This window comes from Pieris rapae, chromosome 4 (genome assembly GCF_905147795.1).
Source record: "Pieris rapae chromosome 4, ilPieRapa1.1, whole genome shotgun sequence".
NCBI classification, from domain to species: domain Eukaryota; kingdom Metazoa; phylum Arthropoda; class Insecta; order Lepidoptera; family Pieridae; genus Pieris; species Pieris rapae.
The window spans coordinates 4,134,451-4,148,420 of NC_059512.1; the positions used below are offsets into that span (position 1 = coordinate 4,134,451).

General features: G+C 31.3%; 1 protein-coding gene across 1 annotated transcript; it reads left to right on the forward strand.

The window, feature by feature from the left end:
- The first annotated feature begins 542 nt into the window (after positions 1 to 542).
- Positions 543 to 12,675, forward strand: LOC111003421 (allatostatin). The gene is made up of 4 exons (XM_022273927.2): positions 543 to 670; positions 8,831 to 8,936; positions 9,400 to 9,530; positions 11,814 to 12,675. The coding sequence occupies exons 2-4, from the start codon at positions 8,841 to 8,843 to the stop codon at positions 11,971 to 11,973; spliced, it is 387 nt and encodes a 128-aa protein (XP_022129619.2). The 5' UTR covers positions 543 to 670; positions 8,831 to 8,840; the 3' UTR covers positions 11,974 to 12,675.
- The last annotated feature ends 1,295 nt before the right edge of the window (positions 12,676 to 13,970 follow it).

Here is a 13,970-nt window from a genome sequence, read left to right on the forward strand (position 1 = left end):
TAATAATTCATTTCAACAAAAAGGAAAACATTTTTACGATTATTTGGTGTCTCTAGTATCACAAAGAAATGTGTGATACTGGAGACCGACTATGAGTTTTAGTATGCTCGTTAATATGTTTAATAAAGCAATATGAATAAATTCTGAAAATTCAAATTTGTTCGGAATGTTTACAAAGTGATTGAGAACTATATATGTTGCCATTTTGCATTGTTACTTAACGATCTATTTTAAAATTACGCCTTAAAAGTTAAAAAGAAGCACTTACTATAATTACATTATTTTAACTTTAATAAATATGCAATATTTTATTTAGCATGTAAAAAGTACCTTTTAAATTTAAAACGCAATAAGCTGAGTAAAACGTTTAATAAAACACTTTTACTTGCAAACTATAGTTGAATTAAACAAACATTGCATAAAATCAGAGCTTCCTACAATTTAATTAGATCGTAGCAGTTAACGTGCTTATGGGCGGGCGGTTTCGTAGGAACGCGCTACGCGGCAACGGCGCTACGGCGCTACGCTTCTACAGGCTCACCTACGCGAGACACTATCCCCTATAAAACCGCTCCGTACTGAGTTCACCTCTCATTTGCGTTCATAAACCATCTACGACACAAGCCTACGAGACTCGCAACTTTGTTACTTCGCTTTGCTGCTACGAAAGGTTAGTAACAATTTATTATATTACCTATAATGTATTGGGTTCCAACTCATTTCTTATTTTATTTTAGATTTTCATCAAAAAAAATTGTTACTTGTTACTATAATTATATTTAAATAAGAGGATATTTTTAATAGAGCCGTATATATTCGTTTTAGTGTTTTATAGCATATTAAAAAATTTACTTTATGATTTGTATTTTCAAAGCGTATAAAGTATTGTATGCTCAGTCCGACGTAGGTTTAAACGTAGGGGAAAATGACACACGTGTACTTAAAACTTCAGTGGTTTTAATTATTCATTATAACAAAGTTTTTTTATTTGTTTTGCCTATAAGCTCTTAGGAAAATTATTTAGGTTAATTTTATTCATTGACTATGATTGTTTACACTCGTCGTGTCCGGTCTACATTAATGTTAATATTTAATAAGTTTTTAAATTATAACTCCATACAAATTGTGTACAAAAGAAAATTTTCTTTCATATTCATAAGGTACGTGTTAAAAAATGCAAATGTCGTGTAATTAGATACGGTATTCATACATATTTTCTTGAAAAATTCGAAAAGTGCGTGACACTTTGTGCCTGTATTACTTTCTTTTAAATTTAATGTAGGATTCCAAGAAAATAATATATATTATTATGTGGAATTATAATAAATAAATAAATTTTTATTTATCGCTACATTTAAAACTATAATAGTGCATCGTTATTTTTTCTCCAATCTCACACGTTACACCGAGGCACCCCTAAGGTCTTATTTTTTTTTTGTTTGGTTAGATTTAACATTGATTTTTCTTACTTATTACTTTTATATTAGATATATAAAATTATCTAGCCTACCTTTTTAGTAGTTCCATTCGAACATATGGAATATCTGGCTATATTCTTAAGTATTAATATACCAAATTGTTCTAATAAAAACCTTCTTCAAAGTTCATGGAATAAAAACTACTTGAATTGGACCAGCCGTCTTCGAGATTTGCATTTAGCAATATATTTTGCGATTCAATAATTTTATTTATATAGATCATAAATATGGTTTGTTAAAACCTACACGACGCAAAGCTAGTATAATGGTATATTATTATTCTTCATATTTATTAAATAATAATTGATATTTACTAAAGAAAGCTTCTAATTTTTTTTCGACCATACCGCCTAGTCTTTCGTAGAATTTTTCCATTAATTATATATTAGGTTCATTTATGTCTTTCGTAAAAACAAAGCTTCTTAATCACTTTGTTTGTTTCTGACATTGGGCACGTCAAGCACAAAATCGTTCGAAAACTTATTCGATTTCAAAACGTACATCGAAGTTTACATTGCATGTTTTGCGTACAAAACTAGGTAGTTAATTTGCAAAATACCCGTGAATTTATACTTCACTTATTAAAAAGTGCTTAAGTTGGGATAAAATGTTTTGTATATTCGATTTAAAAGTTCATCTCAACGACGGCGCGGTACTATTTTTTAAATTTCTAAATTTAAAATTTTCATGTTTTCTTAGTAGTTAGCTTTAACAATATAAATCCACCCACAACAATTTCCAGTTAGAATGTATAAGAAACTCAAAATGGTGAAACGTCATATGTAGTTATGGATAATGGAATTATGTTTGAAAAGCGCGTTCAAAAAGCTTTCAAATGAATACAGAGCAAACCTCATATTTAAGTCTTATAAATGGTTCTTGAGTTTAAAGCCAATTTTATTAAGCAAATGCGAAGGGAAATTGCTTACACTGTAATGTTTCAACTTTGCCTCTCGGCTTTGTAGAATAAAAATTATTTTTAAATTATGTATAAGGGGTTTGTGTTTTAGTTACTTATCAAACTAAAATGTTTAACTGGCGCAAAACACATTTCGATATGGTCTTTGTTAGTTGTATGTTTGATTTTTTTTAATTCTGCTTACCTTTGCTAACTGAATACTAACTGTTTAAAAACCCTAATATTTTGAATTAAGGTTTAATATTAAAAATCCTTACTTTTGCCGATTCTCTCCTATCTCCAAATTATTATTCTTTTCTCTTTAATAAATTCGATTAAAATTGACGTTTTACTAACCATGTTTTGCAACTTCGTGGCTAAATAATCATCACGATGTTCTTTTATTGTTTCAAGGCATCCAAATGTAATTAAACTTACAACTTTATTGTAAATAACGATATAACTGCAAGTATGAACCTTTTCTTAAACTAGCACTAAACAACAATTGTTTTCCCTTATAATAACAAAATGCTTTTTTTTCTTTTCTTGCTTACGATCTACTCTTTTTATCTGATTCAAAATTTAAAAAAAGAACGTTTTTTTCAGTATCGTTTGATTAATAAATAATGATTAAATAAAGACGCACTAGATTGGCTGTTACACTTTTTAGGAGTACAAAAGTTTTATTTTATTTAATTGAAGGCAGTTTTTGTCTTGTAAACCTAGACATTGTCGTACAGTTTGATATACATAAGAATGGCAAGGGGCTAAAACTATTACTTACACCTTTGTTTACTCCGTATAAAAACTCCTATAATCCCCGTTATTTCCCTCATAAAATAGTTATGTCTTCATCCCTGACAAGCTTAAAGGTACAAGTAACTAAAGAACTACTGCTCTAGTTACTTGTACCTTTCTCTCTTATACGTTTATATGTGTAAGTAACGTTTTTCTTTCACTAGTCATCATACATCATTTAGTTATGGCGTTAAATAGTAAATTCGCCTTTTCAAAAAATGAATTTCAAAAGTATGATAAGCAAAAATCATTAAAAAGTGATTTATAAGTTTAAATTTACTCATACGTTATCTTATACCAAGCTATCATTACGGGTAAACTTATAAGAAAACACTGATCGGTTTTCTTACACCCAACCTCTACGTTTTGACAGACAGAGACTTGTATTAAGTATTTTATTTACGTCATATAATATTATATTTAGTTTTTATGACAAATCCTGAACTGTAAGTAGAAGATTGCTCGTACAATTTATTAGTAACGAGACAGCGAGGAATAGAATAAAGTTTTCAAGTGGTTAATATAAAATGATGAGCAAGCGCTTTAAAGCATAGGGGAACTTTCGTAATAATAGGTTGAAGTAGCTTAGACACTTCACTTCACGTTTTAAATGTACAATATGAAACACTTTAGTTTAACTTAGATGACGGGTAATATAAATTTAGTTTAAAATAGTTACAAGATAGTCGGAAGCTGAAAATCAGTATTAGATAAAATATGCTTCCAATGGGAAGTCACTCCACATGACAGCACCACAGAACAAATTCTCCCATAGCCTTAGGGCTGATTGCAAATTACCGTAGAAAAAAAAATATATAAAAACGTTTTTAAATTATTGCCTTAGATATCTTTTAATTTTTTTTATATTGCGCAACTTAATTACTTTTCCAGTATGGTCATGTGCGAAAATAAAAAATCGCTGATTCAATTGTTTCTACATTTCATAGTGAATACGGCTCAAACCAGCTTCTGTAATTTATTCATATTTTGTGCAACAAGTGTCAGACGACTAATTCTTGATTAACCCCATTGTACTGTGATTGCTTCGCTTTAAATGGATTTAGTGTTTTGAAATATTTATTTTTGGTATGTTAATCTAAAAATAATCCAGATAGTTCTAGTCTTAATATTTTTTATTTTTTAACAGTTCGTTGCGTACAGAAATATAATAAAACTTAATATATACATACAGACATAATTAAACAAGGGCCTTATCGCTTTCGAGCAATCTCTTACAGACAACCACTGAAAAGGATATTCTATTGATATTAATAGAATCAGTATACAAATTCATGTATTAAATGACATTTTTCAGTATTATATTATAATTTCTGCATATTACTTTATATCTAATAAATATTTATATACAATTACAAACTAAAAATATATCTAATAACTAACCTTAAAATTTTATTATTAAAAAATATTATTAAAAGGAGTCCCTTTAGGCAAGGTTCCGAAGATACTAGCAGCGTTCCCCCTTTGAATAGCTAGACTAATTCTTTGTGCGAGGTAGCTGCCAGCTCTTCGTTCTCCTGTGATGTCGACTAACCTTTTTGATAATTCCCTAAAAAGCTTTAATGCGCTAGGACCCCACGGACCAAGGGTCTCGACACCGAATGGGACAAAATCATATTCAGAGCCTAGACCCCTGTATTTGCAGACTTTAGCTTTTTCAGCCGCATCACAAGCCGCACCAGCTCTCTTGTTAGTTCCATGAAGATTGGAAGGGGCCAGTGTGTCTGAACAGGTGGCATCCCATACCAAAACCCGACCCATCTTCCATGGAATCAAACTCATACCGTCCGGTCTCTTGCCATCGTCTCTAGCAATTCCAGTCGGCTCAAGTAGATTAGGCACGTTGACGGTGGCAAGGGACCGATGCATGATATCGTTGAATACAATAGAATCAGTTGTATACAACATATTAACATCTCCATTCTTCAATACTCAATGAATTCGTTTCTTGGAGAAATATTAATTTTACAGGATGAAATGTACAAATTTCTGGCGGGACTTTATCGATTTAATAATTTGAGATTAAGTTTCATAAATGGTCGTCGAGGGCCTTTATAATCCAACGGCTTAAGTTAAGGACAAAATAAACCAAAGTATGAATAACATAATGGGTATGGCACACACATTAGCATAGGATCCTATTACGATTCAATATAGCTTCAATCCCTCCCGGTAGAAAATGATCCTTCTAAAAATCTCGTTAGTACATGGCAGTTTAAAAACATCTTTGAAACGTAATATGCACCTGAGTTAGGGCTGTCATAACTTATTTTCTTTTTCAGTTCATTTATATTTTTTTTACGATTACATTGCCAGTTTTCAGTTCTAAGTCTTAGATTTGAGAAAGTGAGTAACAAATTAATTAATTAAGAGTAATTTTACTGACGTTCATAATGTGCAATACTAGTGAATTGGTGATATTTTAATAATTATTTAATAATATGGTTTCAGGTTTGATAAATACTGGAAGCGTTAATGCATAATCAGTTTGTAATGTAATTTTCTCCTGGTAACCTTTCCAACTGGTGAAATATCTGTTAGTTCTGAAAATTTATTTTAGGCATTCCCTTGCTGCGGTCGTTTCCTTTTTGAAGAATGCCCAGAGCAGCCTACCTCTAGCCAACTCAAACAATTTTTATGATGACATCTTATAAATAATATACATACTTAATTTCCTGATACAACGTCGAGATATATCAATAATGAATTTTTATTAACAGAGATTTTTATATATTAGATAGTGTAAAGAGACTTGAAATTAAAACTTAGATCTTGGGAGTGGCAGCCCTTTCTTATGAATCTTGATAGACGTTTAACTAGCAAGGCTAGAGATATTGCCTCAGAAGGTTCATTTGTTCAGCATCAACGCGCTTGCATATTAATGCGGCGTCGTTTCTAATTCACTACAGCTATATTGTAATTACTATAGTCCAAAGGTAGTGTAACTGATAACTATTTTAATTTATTGTATTTATTTATAATATGCTGGCATTAGTTCACTTCAAGATCTAGATCAATTCAAAGAACATTTATTTTGTATGTAATAAATTTAATAATTGATATTTAATACATTACATTTTAAAACATACAAAAGACATTACAAGCATTTCCTTATGTTTATAATATTTCTCATGTGGTTTTATTTCGTACAAAATATAAATGTAGCACTACGCTTGTAGCAATTCTGCGAAGTTCGCAAGAGATATGTATTTGTTAGTCTAGTTTTTATTTCAGTAAATATACACCATATATACTATAATATACATCTTAAAACCTTAATTATGAGCTTAGGTTGAAACAAGTTTCGCATAGTATTTTTATAGAACAGCGAGCAAACCGGCAAGAATCAAGTGATGTTAATTGATAACGCTTTAACCCCTCTCAACGCCAGAGGGCTCACAAATGCGTTGCCGGCCTTTTATAAATTGGTACGCTCTTTTCCTGAAGGACCATAAGTTGAATTGGTAGTGGTAGTAAACTGCAAAAAACGCTTAGTCGTGGAAGCTGTACTATTTTAGGATAAACTGTAGTATAATTTGTTACGATGTCTCTAAATCTAAGTGACAAAGTTTATAAAGTAAATAATACATTGTATTGACGAAACCATATGTACAATTACCTGTTGAAGCCAACTTTACGCAAAACGGACCATATTTGAGTTTAATTGCGGAAAATGAGTCCACCTACCTAACTACCTACTTATAGAAGCGAGTAGATAAATAATATCATTGATATCTCAATAAGTTATTTAACCTTCTGTATGAAAACGGGTTAACCATTGGTAAATAATATTTGTATCCAATTACTTGTCAAGGCAGCGTTTGTAGCTAGGGTCGGTTTGTGATAGGAACTCCCATAGGATTATTATCAATTCAGTTTTGCTCATAACGGAAGAAAAATATTATTTTCTTTATATTTCATTTATTTAATATGATACTAAAACGAGGCTACAATAATAACAACCAGTATAAAAAAGAATTATACAGAGAATTTTTAATTTGAATCCCTCATTTTTTTTAAAGAATGAAATCTACGTGCGTCTGCTGCCAATCTACAGATAGACCTGTAACGGTTCTTGATTGTTTTATATTTAAAAAACAGTTGTGCCTCTTTGTCGCTCGTTCTGCTCTCTCGCTTGCACTTCAAGCCTTAAATTGAACAGAGGTAACGCCGCATGCGTCATTTTTTTTCGTGGGTGCAGCCGGCTCCATCAAATTATAACATTTAAATGTCAACAACATGACAAAATATTTTGACTACACAAATAGAAAAAAAATTATATCGGAATATTGAGTTACTACAATTTACATAATAAATAATAATATAAGCTATATATAAATTAAACCCAATCTACAGTCAAGTGTGACTATAAGACCTATAACACAGTAAAATAGTTGTATTGATAATATTCTAATTGTCATGTTTAAAGATAATTTAATCTGGTGAATATTATATAATGGCACGCCTTTCTAAACACAAAATATGGAGTAGGGTGGATCCGACATTTTACGCTAAAATAAATTATGTTAAAAGTTCCCATTAAGGTAATTGTGGGGCACATGCCCGAATAATTTCTTAAAGGCTCCATCTATAATAATTGACATAATAAATGAACGCTCTGCCGTGACTTAAGATGAGCATTTGCTTTTAATACCGTCAAAATGTATTTTGTTAGTATGTAGACTTCATAATTTTATTGTTTAGGTTCTTGAATAGAGATGTTAATAAATTTACGAGATACGTATACATGAGGTTGTATGGAGTGTACCCATTTTATCCAGTAATGTATCCAACTTTGTTTGGGTATGGTAGGATATAACAAGCTAGAGGTAAGGAGGGACATTATTATCTCATTATATTTTTTAAGGTCCTTAGAGGTAACATTTATAATGCTAATTTAAGTGTGAAATGTTTGAGAGACTGGGCTGCGAGTGCCAAAAAACCACACTCGGCGTGCTAAAAGATCTCAATTGCCTGCAGTTCCTCGGGCGCGTACAAACCTACTCAGAGAAACACCATTTACGCGTGTCTTGCGCACTGTAAATATTATTGCGTGTGAGACAGATGTATTTAGTTGCACACTGGCTGAATTCACAAGAATTGCATTATTTATAATTAGTTGTAAAATGGTTTAGGTTTTAAGATTTTACTTGGTATGTTTGTATTATGTTTGTCGCTTAGTTTTCTATACTAATATTATAAAGAGGAAAGGTTTGATTTTTTGTTTGTTTGTATGAATTGAATAGGCTCCGAAACTACTTGGCAGATTTGAAAAATTCTTTCACTGTTGGAAAGCTACATCATTCCTGAGTGACATAGGCTATATTTCATTTTCAAAAAAATTGGCATCCTTACTAAAATTACGATAACATTAACATTTGTTTATTATTTGATACAATTCTAACAGATGGCGCTGAGTTAAAGGTAGTAGTTTGGCAAGACGACGTTTGCCAGGTCAGCTAGTCTATTAATATTAAGTTACTGTAAAACTCGTAAATTAGGAAATAAATAAATATTAATTAGATATCGTTATCAGTGTTACCGTAAAATTTTTTTGTATGTCTGCTAAAAAGTGGACCGAGATTCTCTGTTATTGGAAATGTAGTTTTATAATGAAACCCTATACAATTTGTTTCAGAAACATCAAAATGAATGGTTTCTCGATTCATAACAACAGCATAGCCTTGTTGTTTGCAATTCTCACTTTCTTCTTAATGACATCGCTTGTACTTACTGCACCATTGGTAAATATAGTAGATATAAATCATATAATTATTTATTATAGGTTACTTACTTGATTATACGGTAGTTTTGATAACTCGAGACTCTATGAACACAGAAAGATACGCATCAAGTTTTTTTCATTTATTTCTAAAAAATCTAGTTTTTTAAGAGCTTTCTTCAAATCGTGACCAATGTTGTTTATATATACAAGAATAAGATTTGTATTTCTTGTATGTTTGATTAACTCAAAATTAACTGTAACATTTTTCTATTTTTTTTCACTATTAGAATAAAATTATCTGTGTACATAGACTATATAAAATATTTTAAAAGTAAGAGTCAAGCGGTGCGATGTCGCCGGCAGGCCGCCAATGTAATAAATACTGTTGTTGTTGTAAGCATAATTGCTTTAATCTATTTAAAAATATTAAACTACTTTTATTTTCTTATAAAACTTTATATTAATAAATTTTTCACTTTTAGGATTCAGAAGATGAACCAGGAGAAAACACGTTGATTGGCAGGCCCATGATGGGGGATGCAGACATGACTTGGGATGCAATTAACACGGATGCACTGCGCAAGATGCTCATGCAATTGGACGCTGAGGAAAGGTATATAAAATAATGTATAATGTATATAGGGAGAAGCAATAAAAAATTTTTAACAGTAGAAGCCACAAGGATAACCAACCCCAAACCCTGGAATAATGCGGCAGTTGAACCGTCTCGAACCTATCAACGTTTTACTCTTTCTAACTATCTTACTTTATTCATATAAAAATATAAGATTGTACGGTTCGGTGGCCGTCGATACACAATCTTTTACTAAAATAATAAGTCTTGTGTACATATCTCGTAACAATGTCTCCTTACCAAGAAGAAAGGCACACAATTATTGTCAGCCGTAAGGATTTGGAGAAATTCTATTAGTTTGGGAACAAAGAGAGGTTAGACTATACCTAGCCTCACAATAGTTCACAAAAACGCACAAAACACTCACTATAAAATTATTATATATTATCACTATATATTAATTAACAATTATAATTAACAAAAAGTATTTATTAAAATTAAAACGTAACCCGATGTGACGAATGGCGAAGAAAAAATATCAGAATCATCATCATCAAATTTTATTAAATGATAGTTATGTATTTCGAACAAAGATTTTACTGTGCTTATTAATGTAGCCATGATGATCGCGAACTTTCGAAAGAAACTGTAGTTTACAGACTACAGTCTTTAACGACTTTAACCGCTGGACACACCAAAAACGATGGTAGGTACGTTTTAATTGAAGTACCAATATCGCGTGGTACATATTTTTGGTATTTAACAATTCAATATCCTACATATGTTTCTTGGATACTGAGTTACATACCCAAAGACAGAGAACTGTATACACAAAGCTGTTCAATCCTGAATGTATCGTACCTTAATTGGTATCAGACGTGTACAGAATTTACTTTTCCTTTGACCTAGGTTAACTAAATCGGGGCTCACTTGAGGTTGGGGAGACTACCTAGTCTATAGACTCTCCCCGGCTTCTCATGGACAACCGGTATACCTTGAAAAATTAAATACCTTTAATTATTTTAGTATTGATAAAAACCGCAATAAATCCCGTGCAGTAGTTTTTGCATTCAGAGTCAAATAGATAAATAGAGGCAGCAGGCGAATCGTTTTATATAATATAGAAGTTAGACATATGCTGTCTCTACTATTTTTTTGTATTTTAATCTCTACAATTTTTTCTCTAGTACTGAATCAAATATCTCTCATCAATAGTGACTTTTCCTAAGAAACGTTTTCGTATAAACGATTTTCCTCGACTTACTTTGCGAATCCGGCTAACATTAAATCGCCTTTTAATAACTTTCAAATTGGTTTAGTAAATCCAGAGATTACCCTACACAAAGTTTTTAAATACTATAATAATATAATAATAATCTTTATTTTCTTCTCTCACATATACATACAAGTTTACAATGGTTAAAACTAGGATATTTTGATAGAGGGTAAATGTTAATTTTTCCATTTAATTTATTATATAGGTAACAGCCTAGGAAACCAAAGAATCTCTGCGAGAAAGAAGTTGTCCATTGTGTAATAGGACAGCAAACATTATGTTTGATCCGCTTGTTTATATTTAATTCGGGGTCGTACCTAGTTTTATAATGTTGTTTTAAAACTGTGTTGAGAATAAATAATTGACGAATTGTATGTATATAATATTAGTATAAATAATATCATATAAACTTAAAAAAGGTTGTAACTAATATATTTAAAAAAAAACAAATTCTTTCCCAGATTGCAAATGCTGGATCACAAGTTAACTCATGAATAAATATCTTTTACAATCGAGTTTTTACATGGTTTTAGGATTTTAGATTTTTAACTTTTATCATAAAATATGTGAAGTCTTAATAAGTTTAATCTATGCATAATTTATTAAGAGCGAGGGACTTCGTGCGCAGTTAGATCGACAATCAGGAAAAATAATTAATAGATGATTCAGGCAATCTAGTTGCATATAAAAATCAGATGAGTAGTTTCAGAAATGTAAACTCACCCTTCACTTCATTTAAATAAGGTGTACTTCACAATATGAATATTTTCCACTATAAATGAACTGTGGCAAAGAAAATATCGAAACAAAGGATTGTCGTTAAATATTTCCTTGAGAGCAACGAAAACTGTATTAAGTTACAGTTTATGAAACTTAATCCACTAAGATCTAAGGAAGAACGACATCGTTTTGAAATTAATATCTATAGCGGTGCTTAAAAATGGAATAATTTTATAAAATGATTTTTTATACGTTTTGCATAATGTAGTAAATACCGTAATGTATAATATTTCTTAATTTTATTTTATGTTAACCAATTTTTTTAGACTGGGATTGAATCGTGAGAGCCGATCCTGGCCAAGGCAGAGCCGTGGTTGGGGAGCAAGGAGCCTGGATGGTCAAATTACCAGACCCTGGCGCGCTGACAAGCGACAGGCGCGTTTCCGGCAATGCTACTTCAATCCTATCTCCTGTTTCCGGAAATAAACAACTTACGATACATAACGACGATTGCCAACAAAATATTCAATAGTTTATGACCGTTATAATGTAAATAAATGGAATTTTAATTATTATATGAAGTTAACCATTGTTTTGAGATGTTCACTTGAGAAGATTTTGTTTTCTTATCTTGTGTTTATAAATGTCACAAATTCTTAAGCGTCTTTTTAGCAGTCCATCAGAACTTGGAGGTTAAATACTTTCGGGGAGGTCCTGATTTTAACTTAATATACAATTCACGTTTCTTACTTGTTAAATTTTTAACTTTATATTTCGTATATAATCTTAAATGTATTTCAATGTAGCAACAATCAGAATGCGCTCAAGTTTCCCAGAGCACAATAAAAGTAAGTCACGTACATGGAACCATCCCTTTTTGTGACACCTTTCACACGACATACGTCGTAACACGTAAAAGCCTTTAAATTTACCCCATAATGTTAAAACCTCTATTTCGTTTCCATTGTCACATTTGAACTCAAGTTTACAAAAAAATATTGGGAATAATAAGACTTCTGTATCAGAATATGTATTTCGATGTTACAGGAAGGAAAATAGATCTGTCTATGTTTTGAAAATCTATTAGGTACAATATATTATTCTAAACCAATTTAGACACAATTATATTTACATAAAAATTAAGTAGGATAAAATGTTTCGATTCCTGGAATAAAGTTGTTGTACTGACTCTTTGTTTTCATTTAAGTATATTATTTCGAAAGTAACTGACATAAAAATGATATTCCTCAATTACTTTTAGATATTATCATAGTTTGCGACAGATTTAGTAGAAATTTTTTTTCTGTTCGTTTCATAAACCTATAGGTTAATAGTTAGTTAAAGAATTAATAGTGGCCGGCTCAAATGCACTAAAGTAAATAAAGTAAGTAAATATTTCTGACCTTTCTTTTTTTTCCTATTTTTTTAAGCAAAGTCCTACTTTAATTCGTTGTAAGGTTTGAGATATATTGTTACCTCGTGAAAGCTGCCTAGTCCAGCCATAAGTTACAAATGAAAATACATTTTTTTTAATGAAGTAATGTAATATTAAAATTTATACCTACCTACATATTTATTAAAGACACAGCAAAAAATATTTTAAAAAATCTATTCAAAAATTGCCATCTTTGGATTTTATACAGGCCTATAATCTGTTTCGCCACGAATCTATGGACATACGCACTGTTACCAAATGAAATTTAGTCACTGTTGCTCCAAATATATTTTAAGCAAGTTAATGTCGCCGTGTTGTTTAAAGCAGGCTATGTCCTCTAAATCTGGAAAGACACGGTATTTTAAAAAGCGTATTACAGAGAGGTTTCAGAACATGATCCAAAAATGTATCTTGATACAGTTTAACTGAAGTTTTCTCCCCTTTTTACAAAAATGTAGTTTTGTGACTCCTTGATTGACTCCTTTGTGACACGCCCCATCAAAGCATCACTGACGCAGGATGATGAACACCTTTCCGTTCACTTGAGCAGCTTCTTTTGAACTGTGAGCGTACACTTTATCATTTTGCCTATTGCAGTGTTTTTCAATCGTGAAAATTTTTTTCATCGGTAAGGAGGATATTTCTATGCATTTCACCTGTGTATCGCGATAGAAGGCGTTTTGATCGATCCACTCCCTTTAATTGTTTTGTTTAATTTAGGGCAGTCGCGATAAGATCTTCGACGAATTCTGGCTTTATCAGCATTAATATCCTTTGTAGTTCTAAGAGCACGCGGCCGCCCCGATCTTTTCTGGTCTTCGACAGGTTGTTGTATCTGTTGATAGTACGATATACGAACATATACAAATATACGATACCAAGCATTTGAAGTGTCGGGAATAAGACCACCAGTTCCATTCCACTTAATGCAAGGCCATCACTGCAATCCTATTTTTTATATTACCCCATTCCATATGGTTTTTTTCATAATAAACATGACAAAGTATTTGAAATGGCGCTAAAACGACAGATTTTTTAATGATAATAT